Consider the following 27,736-nt stretch of genomic DNA (forward strand, 5'->3'; position numbering starts at 1 on the left):
TTAAGAATTAAATGATAAGAAATGACTGTAATCTTCTTTATGCCTATTCGAAATAACATGAAAATGTGGTGCTCACTTTAAATAACCCGCTACGCGCGTTTATATTCAGTGTGCACCACATTTTTTATGTTATTTCTTCATAGACATAAAACATATTACAGTCATTCCTTAAATGAGTTTGAATATTTCTTTGGTATCTTTTGCATCTGTTTTCGTAAGGGATTTTAATCGTTTTCATTGTGCACATATTTGAAGTTTCTTCACCAACTTTTTGATCATTAGTAATTACTTGTTGACTGCTAAAAACATATAGCAACCCTTGTTTTCTTGGTTTAGTATATGTTAGGCTATCTACTGACGTACATTAAGCATTAATAGCATTTGCAACAAAATTGTAGGTTTTATTGTGTTTAAAAATAATGGTTGTCCATATATTAGTTCTAAATTAAAATGGTGGTTTTCATTTGTTTTGTTTCTTGGTTGGCACTTACCAGACACTCCACCATCTACACACACTTTTAAGTTGCTTCTTAGGTTGAGAGTTGATAATGTGTTTTTCCAACTTTATCATCGGGATTTATTTCCATTAATAAATGAAAATAACCCTTAATAAAGTTCTGGATGTACTTTCATCACGAATGTTCATACATATTTATAAGCAAGGGGTGTATAGATGTGTAGTAACATGTGAAACTATGTGACCAAAATGGATCTAAAAATAATAGTCAATTTCAACAAAGGTCAACTTTGCCTGAGGGAGTTGAAATTTCAGTTTCTTCAAAATTCAATAGCGGTACCAAAGCACTGTCTACTTAGCTGAAGATAGTTTAGGGAACTGACAAGCCACCAGCAGAAGTTTATACTCAATATAGTACAAATGTACATGAAAATATCAACACTTAATAATACATTTTGTGCGTCAGGATTTTTAATTTCATCGGGAACGTAAAATATCGTTGGTCTTTTACCTTAGCAAAATAATGCATTAAACAAATGTGATTGGTAGTTCTATTAATTACCTTCTCATACTTTTAATAAAAGACTAAAAGACATATCATTTATAAACCATACCTCCTCTTCGACTACTTCACGAGAATGGTTTACCTTATATCGGCAATATGGTTTACTTCTTCACATAACAAATGACAAAGCGAATGTTCAAAAATATTTAAAAAAAAAAACAAATTCACGTGTCTGCGAAAATGTGGATGTCCCTTTAGGCGACTGATATGGCAACCCACCATTTTTTCTTAAAATGTCCTGTACCTAGTCAGGAAAATGGCAGTTGTTAACTAATAGTTCATTTCTGTGGTGTTTTATTGTCTTTTTTTTTCTGTTGTTTTGTTGTTTCCCTCGGTTTTAGTTTGTAACCTGGATTTGTTTTCTCTCGATCGATTTATGACTTCCAAACAGCGGTATACTTCTGTTGCCTTTATTTATGTCGAAGTATACGTTATTTGTCTGTGTTTCGTATTTTATTTCACCTAAAATATTGTTCATGATATAGTACCTACTTACACTGTATCACAATAGAGCTGTAAACTAATCAAAAAAGACAAAAGGAAATAAAGTAACTTATATTTGATTCCAAATGAGGGGGCAAGATAAACAAAGTTGTCATGGTGTATTGATTCAGCTTCTTTCCCGATAAATGATATTCTGTATCTAATGTTAACTAGAGAAATAAGCGAAGTATCTACATTACGCCATGGTTGAAGAAGTTCGCATATAATTCGGAATAGAAACAATATCTGCACCTGTTTTCAGTGTGATGTCTATTTTGACCTTGCTAGGCCAATGACAACCAAACACTGGCCAAATAGGACGTGAAACGTCAACATTGTGAAATGTATAAAACTTCTTCTTGAAGGTACAGTCATAGACTGTTATTCTTTTCTGTTCGGTTTCTAAAAGAAAACCATAGGTGTTCTGACTAACAGTTCCCGCAGAAGCAGACGACAGAGGCGCGTGTGCAAGGTTACGTCCATTATGTCGACACCACTGACACAACTGTTTATGTTCATCACATTGCTGCGCACAAAATGACCATGCTGTACTCTGGTCATAGACATAATGTCCAATGTCTACGTCGTGTCGGCGACTGAAACCAATTTCAAATACAAAGTTTACATTGTCTAAGGGCTTGGTGATTTGAAAATCGACAAGAACTTCAAAATAAAACTTTCCTGGTCCTTTCAGTGGTCGGCTACTAATAGCTCCCCTATAATTTTTCAATCGTCTCTCATTAGATCCAATTAATCTTTGTCCACCAATGGATTGATTTTTTAAAGTCTTGCCGTCTTCGCTTACATCTCTATATTGATGGACTGTGTTAGAATCAAAAGTGATGTTTGGACCTGTAATTTGAAATGGCCGTCAATTATTTTAACGTTTAAAAGACTATTAATGACAAAATGTGGTCCTCAGATAAAAGATTTAAAATCATAAACTTTTTAAACCTACATTGCATTTTATTTTACCATAGGCATGAATTAAACCATACTTCTCATATTATGGAGTTTTCCTTCTGATCTCCTTTTGTTTTTGTTTTTAAGGGGGTCTTGTTTACCATTAATATTGCACCAGAGAAAAAATCCGTAGAAAGATGACAAAGATGAACATTAAAAATAAAGCTTACATGTTATTTCACCATGTCGAACGTCTCCTTCAGCTGAAAAAAAAATAAACCGTTGTATTAATGCCTCATATTCAAATCAAGAGAAAATATCCAGAGTCGCATATATATCCATAATAGTTTGTATTCTCTGTTATGATTATTGAAATGGCAGGTTTTTTTTCTATGTTTCCTTAGTACTTTGTTGATTCCATTGCTGATGGCTGTTAGTTCCCGATGGTAACTATCATCAGCTCATTAGTCAGTACGTTGGGTAATGACGTTATTCATATTATATTTTTATTCTAAAATTCGCCGTTGACAAATTTAGAATTTATTAAGAAATTAAGGTTGCGACTCACTCAGGCAAAGATTGCCCAAGAGTAATTTGGCTTATATAATTCGGGTCCTTTTGGTCATATAGCTTCTAGTGCTGATACATGCTCCTGATGCACGATATTCTTAAGGCATTAAAATCTTGTTTTTTGTTTAAAGTTACAGAGACACTTACCTTGTGTATTTCTGAGTGATGCTAAGCTGACATCAGAATGACCACGTGTTGTACATAGTTGTTTGTTGTGTGTAACGGTTGTAACATTTCCCATTCCTTTCACAAATCTATGAAAATCTCCCTCCATTCTTGTTGGCTCAAATGCAGGTGATTCTATCTGCATTGTCTTTTTAACGTGGTGTTTCGTAAGAACTTTGAGTCGTCTGTATAAAGTAGTGTGTAAGGGTACAAATTCTGAGACGTCAGTATGAGTCATTATATTTTCTGAGAATTCTCTAGCCCCTGTTACGCCTTGAATGAAACTTTCAAGTTGTTCAGCTCGTGCTCGTAAAGATGACTTTTTAGCATCAGTTAATATTGCTACCTTTTCCCGCAGGTCTTCTCGCCTTCGCTCAATCATATCGTGACATCGTTTGACGGCATCATCTAGTTCCTGTTCTACTTCAAATTCTTTAATGTCTAAATTTACCATTTCCTGTTCTGTTTGTTTATGGAGCTCCTTTGCAATTTTTACGTCTTCTTCGAGCATACGAAATATTTTATCAAGTTCGTGCTTCTTTTCCACATGGACATCGTTCATATTTTGAATGATATGACCCCTGTTTTTATCATGATCACAGACTGTACAAGAGGTACATATCATCTTTTCACACCCTTTCTTTGCACAATAAAAACTTAAGTGCTGACCTTCATGACCCTGCTTATTGCATTTTAATCTCCTTTTGAATATTTCTGGTCCTTGTTTCTGAAGTTGTTCTACAGATAAAACTGCATGGTTTCTAGATGCTAAACTTCGTCTGTGAGCACGAGTGCATTCAAGACACATAAAAATGTAACACTCTTTACAGAACTCTGAAGCAATATTATCGTCGGGACAGTCTTTGCAAATGATATCAGACGATCGCTTACGCACGCGTAAAAACTCAATAAGATTTCTACGGGTAGCGTCTTTCGGGAACACATATATACCCTCACTTGGTAGGAGATACTCTGTTTTACACATTGGGCATGGCAATACTTCCCCTTTTAACATTTTCCTCAAACAGCTTTGACAAAATGTGTGTAAACATGGTAAAACTCTAGGAACATGCAAATCCTCATCAAAATCTTTTGTGCAAATACAGCACAGAAGAAATTCTTCTTTAACGTCTTCTGCTCGAAGCATTTTGTTCATATGTTAACAGCCTAGGAAGAAAAATGTTAATCAATTCATTGTTTTATATTCTTCCAAAAACTTGTATCTGGGTTTATAATAGCAACGGAAAATTAAGAAACCAACAAGTTCAATAAATAAACGGCTTTCCTAGTTACATATACGGTTTATGATTTAATAGTTTCATGTTGTTCTTCTGGTATAGGTCAAGTTTTAAATTTAATATAGATATAAGAAAAGGAGATGGGGTTCATTGTCTCATCATTTCCGATCAAAGTTAAAGTCTATAGGAATGCATATTGAAGTCACCAAAAACTATATACGCCTTGTGTTATTGTGAATATATACTTTGATAAAGATTGATTGCGGCTTTTTTGTGACTTTAATACACTAATTCAACGGACGGGCAGTTATACAGGATTTTAATATATGACATGTATGATAAACAAATATCACCCCAATACATGTGATACTTCCGTACAAATATTAGAATGTTGTTACGTTTCGTCAAAAAATTAGGACTTTAAATTAGAATAGTCATTAGACAAAAACAAAGAAAGTGAAATAGATACATGTCATATATGTTTTGGACAGTGCTAGCGTTGACTTACAGAGGGTTACATGGTACAAATATTTGTTTGTTTGCCAAAGTTTTCCACTTTCGATATTATTGAAAAAATATACCGTTTTTTGTAATCATAAAAAATGCCCTTGTTAGTACTACTTTGACAAAAGTTCAGCTTGTTTGGTTACTATATAACATAGGAAGGCAATAAACAATAAAGAAAACCTGCACATTGCATACAAAAAGATACTCCAATAAGAATAATATTTTTAATGTCATGTAAAATGAAGAAGAAGAAACACGTCATGTCCTTATAGGTTGATCGAACAGTTATGAGTATACATGATATCAATTTCTAATACTTTCAAATTAACCTTCGGTTTAACATCTTTAAAAATGAAGCCTTCATCGGGTCGACGTCGTTGCATTTTTTGTGAGATGAAGAAGAAGAAATGCTATAAAAGCTCAATGTCACCCATTGTCTATGGAATGCTACTAGTGTAGAGAAGAATATGTGTATCCTTTCGAATCACATGGGAGCAACAGGTTTATTCTGGTGCTCAATCCTTCATTTTCTATGAACTGCATGGTGCAGACTTGTCTTTTTCTGAATTGTCATGGTATTCATTTATTTTAACTTTGAATTGCCTCTCTTTATAGTAAAAACACACATTTGTATGCCGCATTTCTTAAAAACAATCTATGGTCCAATGATGTACTTTATGTATCGAAATTCATTAAGTTCGAAGGAACCTTATATATATATTTACTATGTTGTATGAAAGTTATTAAAATGAGATGTTTTAATACTTACCCCCTTATGTCAGGACTCTACAATCTACGAAAATTAATATATTCCTTGAGTTGATATACTTTGGCCGTAAACACTCCTCTTGTCTAAGGAACAGGGGGAATCTCCTTGATTTTTGTTGTTTTTGCTGCCAAAATAGTCTTTTGTACAAATGCAACACGGTCTATTGTGCGTTTGAATTGTATGATCTCTCCGTTTCACTTATCATAAATGAATAGTTTTTAGATCAAAATCTTTCCTTTAAATTTCTGTATAAGCCTTTAGAACTTACATATAGGATGTCTTATGAGCTGTAGTATTTTATATCGGACGATTTAAAATATAATTATTTTTACGTTAATGGTTTTATTCAGTACACATTAATAAATAAAAATCGTTAATAATCACAAGTAAATGCTCATAATAGTATCTTTTGTCTGAAAGCCTTAATAGGAGAAACGATTGCTAAATATATGTAAACACTATTTCAAGTTTTCTTATTTAATTATATCCTATTTAAGTTTATAAATGATTTAAATTCTTTTTGAATGCTTTAAAATGTGAATAAAAAGATATGTGGGGTGTACGACAGGAACCAAGCATGCATCTAGAGATCCACATACAAACTATGTGAATATTACTATAAAAAAAAACGTAATATATTGAGTCTGTATGACTTTCTGATTACACTGGAAAAAAATAATAGACAATTATAAAATTATTTTATTGCTCACTTGTCCACGAGAATCTTTTTACGTCACTTAACACCAATCTTCTATTAACTAATACAAAAAAGCTTCTCTGTATCTATTCAGCCAATGGGATCCAAACTTGGTCAATATTATCCTTAAACTGTCTTGTTTTTTATAAATGCATCTCGACTGCCACATGACCACCAAGTTTTAAATCAAAATTTACAAAAGAAAAGAATAAGTTTTGTCTATAGTCTTCAAAACCATTAAAGATCGAGTAAATACAGCAAAAGTAGAATTGTTAAGAATGTGCAGATATAACTATACCTCCTTTTTTAGCAAATTTGTAAAACGACTCCCGTATAGCAGATACATATAAACTGTAATTCAAATAAATGTGGCCAAATGAGATCTTAAAATAATTTTATACGATCAAAATCGTCAGTCATCTCCTTATTTGCAAATTTTTATCCATATGTGTTTTTTTTCCAGAAACTATTTTCGATCTAGAGAGGAAATGGAAAAAGCAAAATGATCAGAAAAATAAGACCTACGAATAATTAGCAAGATCATAATTATAAATCTCATTTTGGTATTTTGCCACGGAAAGACATTTTACTCTTTTTTTTTTTGTATGTGCGGAAACTTTAGCAGATCATGACTTCATCGCTGATAAAGAGTTATGATTCTACCCGTCTTGTTTATGTGAAGATGAGGGGTAGGATCGTAACGGCATTGTTTACAGAAGATGGAATCTGCTAAAGTTTCCGCGAATGAACAGATGAGATAGAAACTATAAAAATCAAAACAAAAGTGATCGGCGGCAATATTATCTAAAAAAAAAAGATGACCAGAATCAGAATATCAACTGACTCTTCGTAGACGTAAATAACCCTTGAATGACGATTTTTACCATTAAAATTGAGAATGGAAATGGGGAATGTGTCAAAGAGACAACAACCCGACCATAAAACAGACAACAACAGAAGTGCACCAATAGGTCTGCAATACAGCGAGAAACTCCCGCACCCGGAGGCATCCTTCAGCTGCCCCCTAAACAAATATCTATACTACGTTCAGTGATAATGGACGTCATACATAAATCCGAATCATATGGTATATATATGGCTTTTGCAGAAACAATGGTAGATATAGAACACCCCTTAATAGCCAAAAGAATAAACAGAAGATCTACAAATAATTCAACTTAAACGAAAATGTCTTGCCATCCCTCATCTTCGCTGTACATGGGTAGAGGAAGAGACAGGGTCATAACCCATGGCTAGCGGAGATTACCATCCCTCAAACAAAGGAATCATTGTCCTTGAAATAATGCGATTGTTTACTCATTTTGTGTGGACTCCCCCCCTCCCCCAACGAAACTATGGACGTTGAGAAAGGAGCTACCGATAATTAAAAAAAAAGATAGGCAACGTAACCAATCTGATTGAAATACAGATTCGATATCCGCAGGGTGAGTTTTTAATCAGGATGGCGCCCCGCACCACAAGATCTACAAACATCTAATACATGGTCAACATTGGTATTCCTCTCCTTGTTGGGGTCGTTTACAGCCGGCGGCACTTGTCTTTAAAAAACTTGAAACTAAATTCTTTACTAAACATTTGTTTGTAAAGCCATGGTTTGTTTCCAGAGACAAGTGAGACAACACTTAGGAGACAAAAAAGCCCGTTGTAAATCAAAACAATAGACAGCAAAATAAATTAAGAATAAGTGAAAATTACCTATAATGTTATTGAACTCTTTATATGGATTAAACTATGATGTTCAAACATGTTTCATTGGTTTTCCATATATCTTAAATACTATTAAAGGTATTGAGGCTCAACACCTTGACAGGCTGAAAACTTGAACAGTGATATATGTAAGGTTTTTTTATTGTGATCTATGAGTACAAAAAAAACCACAATAATTTGTTGTTTTTTTCAAGTTATTTTTGATGATTTAAAACTATTAAAAAGAGTCTGAATCAAAACCAAGGATTTGTATAGTAATACTATACAAATCCTTGTCAAAACGTATTTAATGATTGGACCGATTCTATTATTCTATTTCAAACCAGAGTATTTTTTTCTGAAAATTCCATCAATATTTACTTAATTTTATATTATCCTAAAGATTGTTTTCCCTTCTCCGTCAAATTGTCCAAAAAAATAATTTCAATTTTTCTCATTTCCCGCCATCTGTCACGTCTAAACACAGTTATCTTTCTTGGTACAATATGAGTGACGTCATTTTTTGCAACTTCCGCCATATTTTGTTGAAAGAACCAATGTGATACAGAATTATTTTAAAACAAAAACACCAACACACTAGGTATTGACAGATTCCTATTCATTCTGCAAACAATGCAGTGTTGTTCCTTATTTCCAATGCGTAATGATCAAATCGATAGTACATCGACAACAAACAAAAATAAACTGTTTGTTTACATATTTTTGTTTATTTCCCTCAACTTCAAAGTGTTTCATTGTCTTATTTGTGTGTTTTGTGTGCACACTATAGCTAATAGTACACGTGATGTTGAATAAATGTTAAACCAGATTTTTTTTGAGAACTGTTGAGAAACAGCATGTGGGTATTAGATGTTGAACAAAACATACATGAAGCCATGATAGGTCATAGCCATTTTGACTTTGATATGGTCCTTGTAATATTTTTGATAAGTCAATTTACAGTCTGAAGGTAACACAAAGGCATCATGAAATATAGTTTACAAATTTTTCAAGTCTATAATTGTAGTAGCACTTTCTAAGGCTTATTAAAGCACAATACTTTTCGTTAGAGGTGGTTCCTTTTATTTCTGGACGAACTGAGGATTATAACAAATATATGTATAAAAAACAATAAGGTCTTTCCTCTACCAATAAGGTCTTTCCTCGCGTAGAGGAAAGACCTTAAAAATACCCTGCAAAAATAAATACAATAGTAAGATTCTGACTGTTCATCAAATAAATAATCTGGTACATAGGTTTCTATCCATGTATTATGATAAACAAATGTTTTACTATTAGAAATATAAATAAAACTGTTCTGCATGTATTTACAACAATATGCTTATATTGTTGAGCGTAACCTGACAAAGTTTAGTACATATGCACTTAACGATTCGTATTAAATAAACAAGTCTAATATACGAAAAATAACTAAAGCGGTTAACACAAATTTCAACATAAGCAAATTAACAAAACTAAAAGCAATAGCTGCATGCTGTATGAATGCTGTTAGCATAAAATAGCAACAAACAAAAATACAAACATTAAAAAAATAACACTTCGCTTACCTCGCATGAGGTGCAAAGGCCTCCTGATTTATCTATTTGGAATTATTCACATCCTCAGGATTACTTAATATATGGACCATAATTTGCTATTGGGCTCCGTTTCCCATAACTATAGAAAAGTGATAAAATTTGAATTACTGTAAGAAAAGTTGTAACTACATCTAAAGATGCCATTATTTTTATTAACATACAAGTGTATGCTACTCTTCCCTAGAAAAAAAATTGAAATATACGAATTTCAAAGATTCTACAACCGTATTTTTGTGTCGTTTCTCGCGTTACTTTTTGCTTCCGAAGAGCATAACGCTGACTGATTTATAGATAATCGTCACCGGCAAATTCGTAACTTTTGCTTTCAAATAACAAAGAACATCGACCAATAAGAATAGTGAGAAGAAAATGCCAAGAACTATAAGTATTTATGTAGCAGATGTAAGAACAGTGGCGTGATTTTTGTGTCCGATTTCGTAACGCAAATTTTAGATGATGTAATCTGCTTTGTTGTAATAGAATTCTTAAAAACAATATGCAAATATGAACTCTCGCGAGATGTTCAAACAGGTAAATCAGAGATGATTTACATTCTTGTTTTGATCTTCGTAATAATTAAGTAAGAAAATGACGTTATCGTTATGCGTTACATTTCACACGAAACAGAAGTCCAGTTATTTATTAAAATTGTTTTTGTCCTTAAGTTCTAATCATTTCCGGTCATACGTGAAACATGTGACTAACATGTGATCACGCCCTTACAGCCGGACATACGATATACTAGTTCTAAACATTGTTTTTGTTTCCAACGGGATGTTAGCAAACATAATCTGTAGACTTGTTTCGACTTGTTTAAAAAAGGAAAATACAATTTTCAAAGAGATTGCGCCGGGGGTCTATTATTATTCCTATGTGCATAATGTTACATACGATCTTGTGTGAAAATAAATGCCCAATGACTTGACAAAATCGATTTCAAATTTGACCGACGTTTAAACACACTACGTTTCCCAATAACGATGTAAAGAGTCCTTGGAAAATTACGTCTCTTATCATGTTGCTGATGTTCGTTGGATTGATTTTGCTTCAGCAGTAAATATTACTGGATATTTTAGGTGAATAAAGATAATTAAATGAAAAATGCATGTTAATATACCGTTACACTAGGAATGTACAAAGTTGGTAACTTTGTCACAATTTTTAATTATTTTTTTTTATTCATGTTCTGCAAACACTTTTCAGAAACTCAATAAACTTGTCAAAGGAAAAGTAAACTTTTACCAGGCATGACTTGAAAGGAAGTACTTTATTGATTTTAGCCCACTAAAGTAGGTTAAAATGTGGAAACCATGTAGATGGTGTACAGGTCACAAATATCACATGGTGCCTATTTTAAAGATTTTAATTCAAAGTTAAAAGTTTTTTTCTTTACTGGATTTAAAGAAGTTTACATTGCCAATGATTTGGAATAAATTTTATATAACTGGAATTTCAAAACCAAATATAAATATATTTTTTTGGCCAAAACATCAAGATACAACGATTATGGTATCCTGTATCAATGAAGAAAATATGGAAAATTCTGAATAAATTGTACTAATTGTTTTCAAAACAAGCACATATTTAGGAGTTTTATAATACTGTTAAATTTAAGATGGATTTTAAGAAAAAGTATACTGTTCAGATTATTTTAAGCAGATTTTGCAATAAAATAAAACTAAAAAAATGCTTTCGGTTTCTTATGGTTTCCTGTCACGTTTAAAAAAAACTTTAATATAACATTGAAAATAGATTTTAAATATTAACATGAAGCAAGTAACACTAGTAATGGTGTTTATTTATGCCTTTTGAATTATATTGTGCAAAATAAAGAAAATAAAGATTGGTTTCCTGTTTGGTTTCCTGTCACGTAAACGGTGAATCAAAATGTATTAATTTTTTCTCGAAAAACTCAATTGTTCCATTCATACTATTCTAACACCAACACAACCCATAAAATAAAAGTTAAAATTTTAGAACTTATAAAAAAGGATACAAAAAGAAACCAAAGGCTGAATACCAAATTATGGTCCATATACCTGAATAACAAATACACAAATTGTAATCCATGTTTTACTGTAATAAACCACCTGTTTACAATTTGTACTCTTAGTTAAAGTAATCAATAAATACCACGTAATCGTTTATTATCATGATTATGTTTATATTGTTACCTTTAAAATTATTTAACACATTCATTCTGGAACACTTGAATTCTCATACAATGTGTATTAGATTAATTCTTTACCAAATCAGTTAAAAGTACTTTATTTAAGAAAAATATGAAAATAACATCTCTTAAACAATTTAATCAAACAGATAATACTTTACTGTACTTTATCTATTTTATATCGTTTTAAAGCATTCGTCTCGCATTCAACATTTACACATGGCCTTTTCATTCTAAACAGTCATTTTAGGTAAAATAATAAATATATGGACTATTAACGTGTTATTAGTAAAAGAGAAATATAACTGACCTGAATACAGAATATAGAAAACTAAGAAAGAATATAAGTTAAGACTTTCAAAATTATATCAAGCACATATCAATATATCCACCAGTATATGGATAAGTGATGACCAGCATACAAGAACAAAAGAAATATAGCGCCAAAATATAATGACCAATAGAAATAAAGAAAGTGTGCGGTCCAATGAAGCATAAAAAGAAAACCTTTGTAGTAAACTATTTTTGTCCATCTGATGAGTTAAGCCTTTTTCAACTGATTTTTATAGTTCGTTCTTATGTTGTACTGTTATACCACTGTCCCAGGTTAGGGGAGGGTTGGGATCCCGCTAACATGTTTAGCCCCGCCACATTATTTATGTATGTGCCTGTCCCAAGTCGTTTGTTTGTGTGTTACATATTTGTTTTTCGTTCATTTTTTTACATAAATAAGGCTGTTAGTTTTCTCGTTTGATTTGTTTTACATTGTCTTATCGGGGCCTTTTATAGCTCACTATGCGGTATGGGCTTTGCTCATTGTTGAAGGCCGTACGGTGACCTTTAGTTGTTAATGTCTGTGTTATTTTGGTCTTTTGTGGATAGTTGTCTCATTGGCAATCATACCACATCTTCTTTTTAATACAGTCATACTAAACTTACCGAATCCAGTAGAAAACGTCATATGTCAATAAGTCAGTTTACGTCCAACTGTCAAATACGTAAATAAAATGAACAAAGCATATATATAAACTAATCCACTAATTACAATATGTAATTAATAAACTATACCTTTAATTAATCAATATAAGTCATACATTTGTATAATATACAAAAAACAACACAATAAACTAAATATGAAAATATACACAATTACTGTAAAACCTATAAAATACATTCTACCACATAATTAGCTGTATCGGTTACTGTCTTCTGAGAAATAAGTATACCCTAGGTACATTTAATTTTTAAAAGGTAATTTAAGGTATTTATATATGTCAAATACATGTAGAACATGTAACAAATGATGCCCCTTATATATAAACAAAACATTGTAAATGAAAAAGCCAGTATTTATGTGTTTGACACTGCAGCCTAGTTAAATAAAGGAGATTCATTTTGTAGTGTATGATTGCCAATGAGACAACTATCCCCTGAAGTTCCAATTAAGTGGATGAAAGAAATTATAGGCAAGCATACAACCTTCATCAATTGGAAAACCCCATACTGTATCTACAGCTAATCTTTTAGATAAAAAGTCTTTCCTAAGTCAGGAATCTGATGTACAGTAGTTGTCGTCTGTTTATGTAGTTTATACATTTGTACATGTATGTGTTTCTTGTTTTTATATAGATTAGATCCTCGGTTTTCCCGCTTGAATGGTTTTACACTAGTAAATTTTGGGGCCCTTTATAGCTTGCTGTTGGGTGTGAGTCAAGGCACTGTGTTGAAGGCTGTATCTTGACCTATAATGAAATAAAATTGAGATTGGAAATGGGGAATGTGTTAAAGAGACAACAACCCGACCATAGGACTTATAAATTGTTACATGGATGGAGAGTTGTCTCATTGGCACTCATACCACATCTTCCTATATCTGTTAACTTATAAAGCTTTTTAATTCTCATGTTGAAGGCCTAGATAATTTAAATTTTGTAAATTTCTGAATTCATCAGATCTTGACCTAATCTATGGCTCAATGATCAAATTTATCAATGCTAATTTAAGTTTTGGTGCTTAAATCAATTTCTCAAATACTATAAGAAAGAAGGTAAACTTTATTTGGCGAATACATTTTGTTATATGATTTTAAGGTGATTATTTTGACCCTTGACTGCATTATTATATATTTACTGGTCATTGGTCAACATTAAGTCTTTGGGTGCTATTAACAGTTTTGTATAAATAAAAACTAGTGGTTATTCCCCGACTGAAAAATAACCATGGAGGGAGACCCCTGTTTATTTACTTAATTGGTGAAAAAGTATCATGTTATTACTATTTGATTGTAAAAATTAGTTAATTAACTTTCAATTAAAACAGGTTGAATGATTGAAATAGTTTTTAAAATTATATTAAATAAACATGTTTTGAGGGGAGACAACACTGTATACATCCTGTTTTTTTGGCAGTGAAAAATGAAAAGTTATTTGCAGCCACTGTAGCTCTTTTCGGAGCAGGAGACCTTACCCTGAAACGATTTTTTTTTAAAGGCCTGGTAAAAACCTATAAATTTCATACAGTTTTGATTATGTAAAATGTGCACGTACATGTATCATGTCTTCATGGGTATGAACATGACCTGATTTCAGGTTGTTTTATGTTCAAATTAGGCATTTTTCCCCCATGTTCTTTGGATGGATTTTTATTAATATAATAAAAGTACACTTTATTTTTATTTCATTATAAACAAGAGAACATTTTGATTCCACTGATATCTAGTTTTATACAAGTATCTTTATTGATATAAAGTCCACCACTAAGGGTCAATTATGCATGGTCCCTCAAAATATGACGTCATAGAAAAAAACTGTTGATTGCACCCTTTATGATTACATGGAGGTCCATTAACTAAATTATTATGATAAGATTTTATAAGTAATAGATTAACTATACTTGGTGTCTAGAATTATTGTGTATGTCTGTCTGAAAAGTATCATCTGATCTTGACACAATTTACATTTGTACATGCATATTCATAATATTAAGTTTTTATGTGGTTAAAAATATTTTCATGTACATGTAGTAAGACCTTGATGATATCTGAATGATATTAAACACATAATTCAAATGCATCAGATGACTGGTGAGACTGTTCAGCATGTGCACTCACTAAACCTCTCTTGTTTTAACAGAACTTGTTAAATATTTAGCGTTATCCTATCACAGAACATAAATGCATGTTCTACATGTAAATTGTGAAATCTGATTTGAAACATCTGGTGAATTAAGTTTTATTTCATGCGAAATGCAATCAGTATTTTGAAAGGAGATTTTTTGTACAATTTAAAGTCAATATAGCAGGCAAAAACTTGTTTGTACAATAAAACAAATGATATCAATTAAACCATCCGTTTCTGAAATCATATATTTTGTACCTTCAGAAGGTTTTACTAGCTTAAAATATTCAGATGCTTAGATTTATCAGCTCTCTTATTGATGAAATGACTCATTCGTTTTGATATTTATCCAATTTGTTTGTTGAGGAATTACCATGGCCATCTTAATATAAAATGAACTTATTGACTAATTATTACTTAAATATTTGATGCTTCTTACAGTTTGTACCTGTATCATTAAACCAAACTATGCTTAGATTTAAGACAGTATCCTTTATGTCATCAAATTAAAGGTAATATTGATCAAGATCATGACAGATCCTTGACCAAGATCATATCCATTCATATTTGAGTTAGCACAGCAGTCTATATATGACTGTTTATGTTGAAATGTTGTATCTTTGGCATCTGCTGATATATACATTGTTAAAGACGGATGAGGTTCTCAAAGAATGGAGAATCAATGAGTTCTTCTTAATCACTCTTACTCATATTATTGTCTCTCCTTGACAGAGTCAAAATGTGAGACTATTAAAAGTATGCTGTTTCAGGCAGCAGTAGCGTCAACAATTTGTTAAAGGTAGTGATTTGGTCAGGTTAAGAGGAACCATTGATGTTAAATCAAAGACATTTGATTGCAGTTGAATAAGCATTGCCACATCTCAATCCAATGGAGATACATAGTAATTTGGCCCTATCCCCTGTGTCATGGTCTAATGATTGAAAATTCATAAGTTTACACCATGTTAAAGTTCATGACTAGGTGAGTTTATCGGGAACCACTTACAATATTTGGCATGCAGATTTGTAAGCATTGGCATATCTCATTTGTACAGAGATTATACAGCTCACCCCCTCAGTCATGGACTATTGACTTTATTTTTTTTGCACAGTTTGCAGGTTTAAGTATTGCTTATTTAATTTCAACATTTTTCAATTAAATGATCTACAGACAAGACATATCTATGTGTGAACAGTTTATAAGTTATAGAAATATTAAAAAGATGCCGTAATGATGAAACTTATAATTATTTTTGTATATTGTTATTTCCCTAAATAAATACTATCAATTTTGAAGCAATGGTTAGTTTTGTTTTCATTTTTGTATAAATTAGCACACAATGCAAACTTCAAACTTTGCCTCAGATTTCTTATTTCATGTTAAAGTACAGAATAATGACTGGATTTCTTTTTTTAGATGACTTGTTAAATTTTAAACTTTCAAAATATTTTAAGATAAGACGTTTCTTATTTACTGGAGTGAAGTTAATATTATTGTCCCCTGCACGATCTACTACTCTGGGAACTTTTTGATAATTTTTTTCTTGAACTCTTTTAATCTTGTGAAAAAGATACTTTTGATCAGATCGTCAAATCTATTTCTTAGTTGGGATCTCTATAGGGTACTGTATATACTGATTACTATTGTATTAGAGTGTAAAGGGTACTACTATACGAGACACAAATATGAGAAGTATTTGTGTTAAACACATAATATTTTCTCCTGGTCTATTTCCATATAATGAGTTCAGTAGGGGTCATTTCATCTTAGATTAGATAAATTATACATGTATGACCTATATTACCCTTAGCTTATCTGTTTATCTCATCATTCAAAGAACTTACATAACACATCTGTTTTCATTGATTTGTAATAATATTTAATAATCAGCTGATGATAAATGTGCCTTGATGCAAAACTAATTAGGGGATAGAAAAAATAAAGAATAAAAGTGTACTTCAGTGTTTAATCTTTTTTTCTAGCAAGGAAACATGCAAGAAATAACTAAAAGATTAATATTACTTTGAAATTTTTTTTGTTGAAAAAAAACTATTACTGGAATAAAACAGCAGTATGCATGTACATGTATGTGTCTTGAAGTTTACTTCAGTTCTGCTTAATCTATATTGATATCAGCCGAATTTTTTCTTTAGAATCTCTTGTTATACATGTTGTATTGATGATTTAAAAAAAATCTTGACAAAGATTTTATTTGCCTTACATAGTGTTTGGATACCTGCCTGTTGTTAAAGTCTGAAGTTTGCCCTCTATATGTCTTTTGGATTTCTCTGTCCTTAGTCTGATGTTTAATTGAGATATACCAAAATCTCCTTTCTGTCATAATTAAAATATTTCTGTTATACCAAGCTATGATTTATTTAGGAAGATATTACCTATATAAATCCTTGGTTATACCTATACACAGATTTCTGGTTATGATAACTCTAAGATGCCTTATTTATATGGAAAATGATATTTTGAAAATTATGTTGATTCATGAAAATTAGCAGACACCAAAATGTAGCAAAAGAATACAAATTTTATTGTTTTTTTCATCCATATTTATTCTAAAAAGCAGTGTTTAAGAAGAATTATATGAATGTATATCTTATTATGAAACAAAATGAAAAGTCCAATTTATATTTAAGTTCCTCTTATTTATGCACAGGAGTTGGTTTTCTAAAATAGAAAACACTTATTAATTTGTGATGTTACTGTTCTATGTTTTGATTTGTTTTCACATGTTAATCAACACGATCTTTCTCCCCCATGAAGGACCTCAATCAGTATCAACAATCAAATAATCTGTAGGATGTGGGGGTCATAATTACCAAAAATACTGTGCTACTGTAATGCCACTGAGTCATTCATGTTCCTCAAGATTTCTTAACTGACAGATTTAACATGTTGCTTATTTTTACAAAATGGATACAATAAAAACATATGTGTGCAAATAGGAGAGTTAATTAACTTAATACCTTACACAAGAAGCTATTACATGTTGAAAACTCAAAAGATAAGAAATCAATTTTTGGCAGTTCTGAACAAATTTTGTGTGTGTGCAGCAGTATTATCATTCTTTTTCAAAAGATGCATTTGCATTGAAAATTTTATAACTAGCACTGGGATAGTAAATGTGAAAGTTAACCATGGAGAAGGATCGGGAAGAAAAAACACCAAGTACTGATCTGTCAGGGGATTTTGACATGATTGTAAATGAAATTAACGAATTTATTAATATTTTAGAAGTGAGAGGCCAAGAACTAGAACAGCAACAAGCTGAAGAAAATCGTCAACAATCCCAACATCAAACTGAATCAGAAGAAAGTGAAGAATGTGACACTCCTCCTTTTCAGTCGGCTCGGAATACTATTATACTTGTTGAAAACAACGAGGAACCAATATATGAAACTTGTCACAATGAGCAAGAAAACCCTTATGAAGCTATCCCAGCACTAGCTCACCTAGCAACAGTTACAGCATCCACAAGTCCAGCTGCTAAAAGTCAAAAGCCAGAGTTAAAACCAAAGCCTAAACATTTACTGAAAATGGTAGAGCCGAGCTCACAGAACCCTAAAAGGGTCAAGGCACTACATAACTTTTCTGGATCAAACAATGATGAGGTAAGTCAACTAAGTTAGTAAGTCTATTAAAGATGCATAGGCATATTATTTTTTAACCCTCATAAAGAGAACTATTCTTCCATTGCCCAGACTTTTTTACATATTAAACAGGTTATTAGGATTTAGTTGCTCATTTATAAGTTACAGATTCAAACAGAATGTCCTAATGAATTAAAGCCGACGAACTCGGAAAACTTAATTTCACTTCTTCAGATTTGTTTTTACTGAATCTAAAGGTACATGTAGTGACCTTATTTTTGTATATATTTGGTTATATAATAAATTGTAACAAATTAATTCCCATGATTATGCCTTTTGAAGGAATGCTCATGACTCTTAGAGAAATATAATGTAAATATACATGTTACCTGTGCTGCTAATGACCTAGATTTTGCATGTAATGTGACCGATGTAAGAATAGATGATGACTTATGAACAATATTTGCCTTTAATTCCTGTTGCACTTGATGGAAGCATTCCAGCACTTGTGTTTACAAAAATTGTATGTGTCTGCATCAAGATAATTTTATATGTAGTTTCCGAAGAATGTGTTAAAATATGTCAATGTTAAGTTTTGAACAAGTTTATTATGACAATTTTTTCTACATTTATTTTATGAAGAGTGAGGTATAAACCCTACATACATGTATATACAGTTTAGCTTACTAATATATATATTTAAATAGTTGCTGTTATACCAATATTATTATTATGACCATTTAAATTTATTCCAATAAAACATGTAAATAAACATTGTATGTTAGTGCCTTTTAAAGCTGACAGAATGCAGAACAGATATTTCTCATTGTCAAAGGTCTAACAGTGACCTATACATGTAGTTGCATATTTCTGTGTCAACCTGTCACTTATGGAGAGTTGTCTCCTTGGCAATCAAACCACATCAGCTTCTTTATATACAATGTATTTGAAATTGGAAATTTCTTTGAATGACAAAGCAAAGCTGTACTAAATTTGTAGATTTTATATATAGAACAGATTGCAGATGTTTATTTTCTTAAATTTCTCAAGAGACCTGTCTCTGAAACACTGCCAAAATGTTCTTTGGTAGAGAATTATTTGCAAAATATATTATAAAATCTGCAAAGTCAATAGGAACAGTAGACTTTGAAGAAAATTAAAAATGTTTCATTTCTAAATAGAGTATGCCATAGTTTATCTGATGATGTATAAAATATAAACAGGTGAGATGGTTGGAACATCAAAGAATCACTTTAATGATGAGTTATGACATGAAATAGCTCTAAGTATCCAGAAATAGTTGAGACAAATAGGTTGTAATGAGAGGAAAAAAATCAGTACTTATGTTTCAGTCTGATTCAACTTCTGGCTGTTAACTTCACATTAAGGAAGTTAGATTTTAAATTCACAACACAATCATGACAATTGCCATCAGGTTGCTAAGTTAATCAAGAAATCATCACTGACATCAATGAAACTTGTTTATTGAACAGTGCATTGACCTTCTTTATGATAGTAACCACAATTTATACCAAGAGAAAAACAAAACAATTACTGACAGTTGAGAACTATTCAATAATGTGTTAACCTTTTTTGGTTAATGATGTTGTTGGAGTGCGGTCTCATTGAAATATACAGATATCTCATTTTTTTATGTATATCTAGAACACACCATTATATTCTCTTGTCTAAACAGGATGTGTTTACTGTTTATTTTTTTTCATGGATACCAAAAAGTCCAATTTCATGGTTTGAGTAAAATTTGTGTTATCATCAATATGTAAAAGTCTGTATATATATATATACAAGCATTTAGAAAATGTGAACTTCTTTGGACATTTAAATTTGTGCTTAAGCTGTTTCAACGAAATCCATGAACATTCGTACCCAACCACAGTAATACATGTACATATCATGGTTATTGAGTTCTAAGACATGAAACCATAGGTACACTCATAATGGTTTTTGCTGAACTATGTACCACAGAGATACTTGTGATAAGTATGTTTATCTGTATGTTGTTTATTTTATAGATATTTTTCAATAATCAATCATCGTGGTATCTTTTTGAGATGAGGTTATTCACTTTTATCAAGTCCATCATCTAAGCAGCAGCTGATCTTAGTTTTAATCTTATCATTCTATCTCTTGGTACTTCCTTGGATTATATTTCATTCATCTCAGCTGGGGGGATAGTTAACCAAAACAAGTTTCTACTAAAATCACTTAGAAAGAAATTTTCTTGTTATTAACCTGCAGTATAAAAACTCATCAAAGATTCTGAAACTGAAGTATTTTTATGCAGCATGTAAGAAACAATTTACCAGCATGTAATGAATGACAAGACTGATGTATATGTTACTAGGTAGCATTCTGTTATCCAATTTTTTGTCTGTGATGATAATTATCAATGAATGATAATTCAACATGTATACAGGGATGTTTTGAAATATCTGGTCAAAAAGAATAAAATTCAAGAAGTTGTAGAGATTTGAAACTTCACTTTATATACTGTTAAATCTAAAATTAAGTAACAAAAAATTAAAAACTAGGGACATAATTAGATTTGTATTTGTACATTTTTTTTTTAGGTTTGATAAAATCATTAATAAGCAAAAGAGATTCACTGAAAAATCTAACCTGCATTCAATGAGGAAAGTTTTATCTGTATGATGTAAAAACTAATCATCTTAAAACAAAGTTACCTGGTACAGTTTCCAACTTTAGGAGTGGTATTTGTATTAAAAAGTGTAGTAAAAAAAATTAAAAAAAATTTGAATGTACTAATTTTTTTTACTACACTTTTTAATACAAATACCACTCCTGAAGTTGGAAACTGTACCAGGTAGCTTTGTTTTAAGATGATTAGTTTTTACATCATACAGATAGTACATTCAAATTTTTTTTTAAATTTTTTTTCAACTCTAGTTTTGATCCTTCACCAAAAAATATTTATTACAAACATTATCTACCAATCAGAAGAGCACATGACTTCAGTTTTATACAGAAAGCTCTCCCCCAAATGGGCGGTCCCGTATGACGTATATTTATTTACTGAATTTACCCCTACAATTACAATTAGGAGACAACTGCGTCAGGAGAGCCAGTTAGCAGGTATTTGCGACCATCAAACCACCCATTAATGCCGTCATAGCTTAAAATACAATATTGTTATCTCCATACTTTAATTGTGTATTGATGCCATGAAAAATAGTGACATTATCCAATCAAAAAGAACGTTACAAAAAATGTTGCATTAGAATTACCAGTGACAGCAAGTAAACAACTCTCTAGTGGTGTCCCAAGTACAAGTATGTAAACTATAGATCTCTGTACAGTATTCAACATCAGAATAAACCATACCCTATACTCAGCAATCTTTCTACATTTGCAAATAAATTTTGTGGAATTTTTGAAGTGGAAAGAGTAATTTTGGCACATGAAATCACTTCTGATGTTCAGAAAAGTGTTCTGTTTGATACAAAAGCATTTTAATGTGTCTGTGCTCAAGTTATTAGATTTATCAGAAGTTGAAAACAAATTCTTTCAAAATTATAAAGCTTACATTTATCATGTTACCAAGTAGACTTCATCAGTGTCAGTAATAAAGCTAAAATAGATCAAATTGTACTTGTGCTATATAAACTGAGATTGATAGAAATCTTATCTTCATTCTGAAATTGTTTGATAAGGTTGTAAAGCCCACCCAGTATACACTGGACAGACTACAAGATATATGTCTGTGATGAGGCCAAAAAATAATATGGGTGGTTCTGGTTGCATGCCTGAAAAATAGGGTTGTAAGGTCTGGGTTTTTTTAATGCCCCATCTAGGGGCATTAGGTTTTTTGGTCTGTGGGTCCATTCTTTCATTTGTTATTTGAATGTTTGTCTGTTTTGCTTCAGGTTTAACCTTTTGGTCAATGTAGGTTTTGATGAAGTTGAAGTCCTATCAACTTGAAAATTAGTAGCGGATGGGGCATTATGGTTTACCCTTGTCCATCTGTACCTGTGCAGTCAGTCTGTACGTCCTAAAGTTGGTTTCCGTTATCTGACTTCAGTTTGCCTCAACCAAATGCTAAGAAACTTATACACAATACTTATTACCACAAAATACAGATCAAGTTTGAATTATGGCTTGTTACTAAATTTTATAGGGTTATGCTCTTTCCAAAAGCTAGATTGCTGAATTTTTGGTTTCCATTCTCTAAATTAAGTTTGCATCAACCAAATTTTATGAAAATTATTCACAATACTTATACCTACAAAACTCAGATCAAATACTTCAGGTAGAGTCACTTTTAATGTTCCTCAGTTATATCCCTTTATAACTTTATATGATATGCAAGCAGGGGCATCATCTGGGTCCCGTGGACACATTCCCCATTTATTTTTTTCTTCAATTGATCACATCACAAGTTCTTCAAATAGTTGTTTGAACTTTTTTTAGTATGAAACTCTCATGAACACTTGTATACATCCGGTTTATGTTTGCATTTCATCAACCCAACTGAGAGATCACTATATAGCTAGTTGTATTAGATTGAAATATATTTCTTAATATAAGCTTTTGTTTTTAAATTGTTTATTGATTATTGATTATTTTGAGATGTTCATATGTAAGTAAAAAAAAAATGTATATATATATATATATATAAAAAAAAAAGGCTGTATTAATAAATTTATTGTTAACTTTTCCTACCTTATTTTAAAAAAGTGGAAGTATCTCTGTTAAGATGTTTCCAAGTACCCGTATTGAAAAATAGATGGATGCTTCAGCTAGAATCTGAGTAAAGAGGGACACACTGCAATATGTCTAGATAAAAAACTTCATTAGAACCGGACACTTTTATACAAATGTGAATCTTGCCAAATAGTATGTTACATGTACGTTTAATTGGCAGTGAAGTTGACATATGAAGGATTGACATAGTAAATGCCTTGACACATTTTGGTAGATTCCAACTTCATTTTGTCTGAATTAATCATTTTGTTTCATCAGGTTTCTAGAAGTTAAAGTGTTTCAGTATTTCGTTAATACTTGTTTTGTCTGTGCAAACACATGTCAAAACAAACTTTATTGTACCTTATGAATTGTGTTTTGGATTTTGTGAGACTAATTTTTCATCATTGAGGGAAAGGAGATTTTTGAAATGCCATGGTTCAACTGTAGGACGAATGTTTATTATAATAGATTTAGATAATTATTACACTGATGGAAATGTGTTGTTGTTCTAATGAATATACTAGTGACACTGGTAGTATACACAGTAGTCTAAATGGTTGTTCTGATAATGTTAAGGCAAGTATATGTGGTTTCTCATATTCTGCTGCTTCAACATTTTGAATTGCTTTCTCCAAAATTTATTGCAGTGTAAATTGTATTTAAAAAGATAATGAAGATAGTTTATAATAAAAAAATCATGTTGAAAATGGAATTTTATTCAGCAGTAAGCTCATTTGTTTTAAAGAATTACATTTGGAAGTTCAGTCATCTGCTAAACATGCTAAATGTAAGCTGAATTAGAATCTGGAGTATTAGCAGACTATAAAACTGTAATTAGAAGTGGAAACCCCATTATAGAAAAAAGTATCTTTTGTGTTCCACTATTTTAGAGACAAATTTTATTTCTAACGGTAAACCTCATGCTTTTTTGTCTCGCCTGCAACATTAGTTTTGGATTTCATCGTTGAAAGGTATAAGATAAACATAGGTATTTTTCAGGCAGCTAAGCGGAGGATAGTGGGTCAACAATTATTAAGTTTTCTGCTTTAGTCAGTTTGATAGGAACTGCTTGTGATTATATTTTGTGTAAAGTTGAATCACTATCAGTACAAATCAGTTTGACATCTTTTTCCAGGCCCTGCCCCCCAGATCAAAGTAAAAAAACATTCAATAAATAAGCAAATTAATTGTTGAGTTTTCTGCGTAAGTCAGTTTGGTTGAAATCACTTGTGATAGATCAATTTTATTTTCTATTAAGTTTCATTACTATTAATACAAATCAGTTTGATGACTATTTCAAGTCCTTCCCCCTAGGTCATGGTCCAGTGACTTTGAATTGTTGCTCATCAGATTGTCTTGTCTTTTTTCAAATTTCTGCAGACAGGCAAAACCTATCTCTGTGTCCTTGTTAATTTCTTGGACTCTGACAGGAGTGATGCACGATACAAGCTGACTAGGAGTCAGAATAATGATTCCATCATTCCAGGTAGGGTAACATGTAAACATGTCTCCCAGGGCAAGTAAAAAGCAGGATATATTTATATTCCAGTAACATAACATTCATGAAATATTTGCTGTTGGGCATTAATCAGCCATCAATTTACTGGACTGGAATCTGGATGGCATGTTTTTGTGGTAATGTTAGATTAATTTCTTTAAATTTGATATTTATATATATTTCATTTCAGTGATTTGATTGTTTTAAAAACATAACTGAGAATTGAAATGGATTAAAGCCTAAATAGCTTATGACATCTCTCTTTTATCTGTATATTTTCAGCTATGTTTCAACAAAGGGGACATCATAACAGTCACACAGATGGTTGAAGGTGGTTGGTGGGAAGGTACACTGAATGGTAAAACTGGCTGGTTTCCTAACAACTATACCAAAGAAATTAAGTCTGGTAAGGGCAGATAAATTTTTAAACTTATGCAATTTGCATGAAGGAAAACTAATAAAGGTCTGATTAAGGGAAGATATTTTGTTTGGAAGTTAAAAGCATTGGGAGAAAAACTTTGGGACAAATGTTGTCCAGTGGCATTGTATTTGTTGGGATGAAATTCTGTAATGACAGGATAGTTTCCTAACAACTTCACACAATACTACCAATTAAGAAAGGTGAAATCATTCAGTGTGAGATAAATTTAAAAGTGCTTGATGAATTAATACCTGTACATAGTTAATAAGACAAGAAGACAAAAAATTAAAATTGATACCATAAGCCTCTACCTTTTGTGGTGCAGTACACAAAACTTAATTTATTTTTTTCTCAAATGTGACTCATACTAATAAATGATTATATTATTGCAAGTATTTGCTCTCAAATTTATCAGTCACTTGTCTATTATATTGGCAGTTATTGAGAAGTTGAATACCGAAAAAAAAGTGTTGATTTCAGTTTGTTTCAAAAACTGATAAAATTTACTTGATGTTTCACCAAAATAATCATGGAAAGTATGAAAACAAGAACTTTAAAAAGAATAAAAGTTTGCCAAAAAATATCTTGTTTATTTCTGATGTCTTGTCATTAAAAGACAATAGCCATAATGGAAATCAGTTAATTGACTTCAGATGTTGAAATTAGTTCTGTAATTACCCTTTATTACAGAAGTCTTTAATGATAATCATTATGTTGTTAACCTGTATTTACAGGTCATAAGTATCAGGGAAATGTCTGGTTTTGATAATGAAACACATTTTTGTATGGGATATCCTGTCAGATAATCCTACCTATATTGCAATCAGATAATCCTACCTATATTGCACCAACAAAATCATAATGTCTAATGTGCAGGTGGCACATTTACCAGTTGAAAACTTAGAATATAAATTGTGCTTGGGAAATAAATAGAAAGCTCACTGAGGTGTTGTTCTATACATTAAGATAAAAACAATGTTTTCTTGAAGTTTATATTTTGTGTTCCAGATATTGCCAACAGATCATCGATAACTAAAGGACCAGACATGGGAGTATATAAGAGAGAAAGTACACAGTTATATCACAATGTTGTAAGTACAGACATGACTGCACTGAAATGATATTGTCCTCCCTCATTGTACATCAAATATTTTTTGTTATTTTGTTAAAAACGATTTAGTTTGTTATTGAGTCTGGAGCTTATGCTTCCCCAGATCTCTCTTACTGTTGTTAATTGGAAAAAATATGAATAATTACATGAAAGAGATTTCAATACTTCTTTGTCTAGTTTATGTGATCTGCACATGCTGCAACAATGATACAAAACTTCTTAGGAATAAGCAATACAACAACATCAAAATTGAATGTTTAGACTTATGAGGAAATAAACTAAAACTAAAGTGATATTGCAGGTTTTTCAGAATCTGATAGAAACAGAGAAAACCCATGTACAGGAAATGACAATGGTACTACAGAACTACATACATCCTTTACAGAATTCTGGCATGTAAGTCCTTCTACAGACTGGTCTGTCAAAAATTAGACTAGTAAATAATATAACAAGGGGGTTGTAAAAAATTTGTTAAAAGGGTGCATATAAAAATATAGTGTTTTATAATGTATATTGAAAGAGGATGTTTCATGATTGCCAGCGAGACAACTATCCACCAGAGACTGAATGATGTAGAATCTGAGACTATTATAATAAAGCAACTATATATCATATAGAAAAAGAAGATGTGGTATGATTGTCAATGAGACAAATCTCCACAAGAGACCAAAAATGGCACAGCAATTAACAACTATAGGTCAGCATATGGCCATCAGCAGTGAGCAAAACAAATACTGTAAATTCAGAAATTATTGTGAGGTTTTTATTAATGTGAATAATGCGACTGAGTGAGTATCCCAACAATAAGAACTCGCATTGTTATATCTGATACAAGTATCTGTATGCAGATTTTCCTGTCATTGCAATAATTAATCTCGCATATTTGTCAATTTTACAAAAATCGCAATAATAAATGCACATAATAATTTCTGAATTTACAGTACCGAAAAGTAAAGGTGCAAAACAGCAAGTTTAGTGAAAAGGAAGAAAGCAAAAATCAAAGTAAACAGATTAAGCAGACCAATGATAACAGAAATGTTTACAGTATAATGTATACAAATGTATGAATCACATTTTATATCAATGCCTATTTTGTGTTTCAGATTGACTCCTGTGGAGTACACTAAACTAGTAGGAAATTTAGATGACATATTAGCATTCCAAAACAATTTTCTATCTTCAATAGAAGACTGTATGAAGTAAGTTCTATTTAGTAAAGAAAGCAATCGTACATACCAGTACATTCTTTTATATCAAACAATTTTAGTAACTGAATGTTTAGTATAAACCAATATATTTGAAATCTGTCATGTAGGGTTATAATTTTATATTTAGTACTGTAAGAGTTTGCTGTTTATCAATTGTATCTCTTTTAATGATCTGCCAATGATAAAAGACTCACTTGAACTAAATTTAATGAAAGAAAAGGGTAC

The 27,736-nt window shown here is 31.4% G+C and overlaps 2 protein-coding genes across 39 annotated transcripts in view; one reads left to right on the forward strand and one right to left on the reverse strand.

Annotated features, from left to right (window-relative positions):
* Positions 1 to 1,561: 1,561 nt before the first annotated feature.
* Positions 1,562 to 5,950, reverse strand: LOC139517453 (E3 ubiquitin-protein ligase TRIM56-like). Its single transcript, XM_071308498.1, has 4 exons — positions 5,658 to 5,950; positions 3,126 to 4,310; positions 2,639 to 2,671; positions 1,562 to 2,357 (listed from the first exon to the last, which is right to left on the reverse strand). The coding sequence occupies exons 2-4, from the start codon at positions 4,297 to 4,299 to the stop codon at positions 1,702 to 1,704; spliced, it is 1,863 nt and encodes a 620-aa protein (XP_071164599.1). The 5' UTR covers positions 4,300 to 4,310; positions 5,658 to 5,950; the 3' UTR covers positions 1,562 to 1,701.
* A 2,594-nt stretch (positions 5,951 to 8,544) lies between these two features.
* LOC139517454 (rho guanine nucleotide exchange factor 7-like) overlaps positions 8,545 to 27,736 on the forward strand; it is a 45,510-nt gene continuing 26,318 nt past the window's right edge. For 20 of the 38 annotated variants that reach the window (XM_071308516.1, XM_071308517.1, XM_071308520.1 and 17 more), the window contains exons 1-6: positions 8,549 to 8,662; positions 18,193 to 18,569; positions 25,054 to 25,177; positions 26,201 to 26,283; positions 26,605 to 26,699; positions 27,407 to 27,502. In XM_071308516.1, coding sequence (XP_071164617.1) covers positions 18,495 to 18,569; positions 25,054 to 25,177; positions 26,201 to 26,283; positions 26,605 to 26,699; positions 27,407 to 27,502 — 473 coding nt within the window. In that variant the 5' untranslated portion in view covers positions 8,549 to 8,662; positions 18,193 to 18,494. Of the gene's footprint in view, positions 8,663 to 17,992; positions 18,570 to 25,053; positions 25,178 to 26,200; positions 26,284 to 26,604; positions 26,700 to 27,406; positions 27,503 to 27,736 lie in introns of those variants that run through there. The other 18 variants (XM_071308499.1, XM_071308500.1, XM_071308504.1 and 15 more) reach the window with 5 other exon arrangements.

Source organism: Mytilus edulis, chromosome 3, assembly GCF_963676685.1.
Source record: "Mytilus edulis chromosome 3, xbMytEdul2.2, whole genome shotgun sequence".
Classification (NCBI taxonomy): Eukaryota; Metazoa; Mollusca; class Bivalvia; order Mytilida; family Mytilidae; genus Mytilus; species Mytilus edulis.

Excerpts from the sequence above, each read along its gene's own strand:
- LOC139517453 (XM_071308498.1), bottom strand. The coding sequence starts at position 4,299 with ATGAACAAAATGCTTCGAGCAGAAGACGTTAAAGAAGAATTTCTTCTG. Across the intron at positions 2,672-3,125 it reads ATCACTCAGAAATACACAAG|CTGAAGGAGACGTTCGACAT; the intron begins GTAAGTGTCTCT and ends TTTTTTTTTCAG. Across the intron at positions 2,358-2,638 it reads TCGACATGGTGAAATAACAT|GTCCAAACATCACTTTTGAT; the intron begins GTAAGCTTTATT and ends TTCAAATTACAG.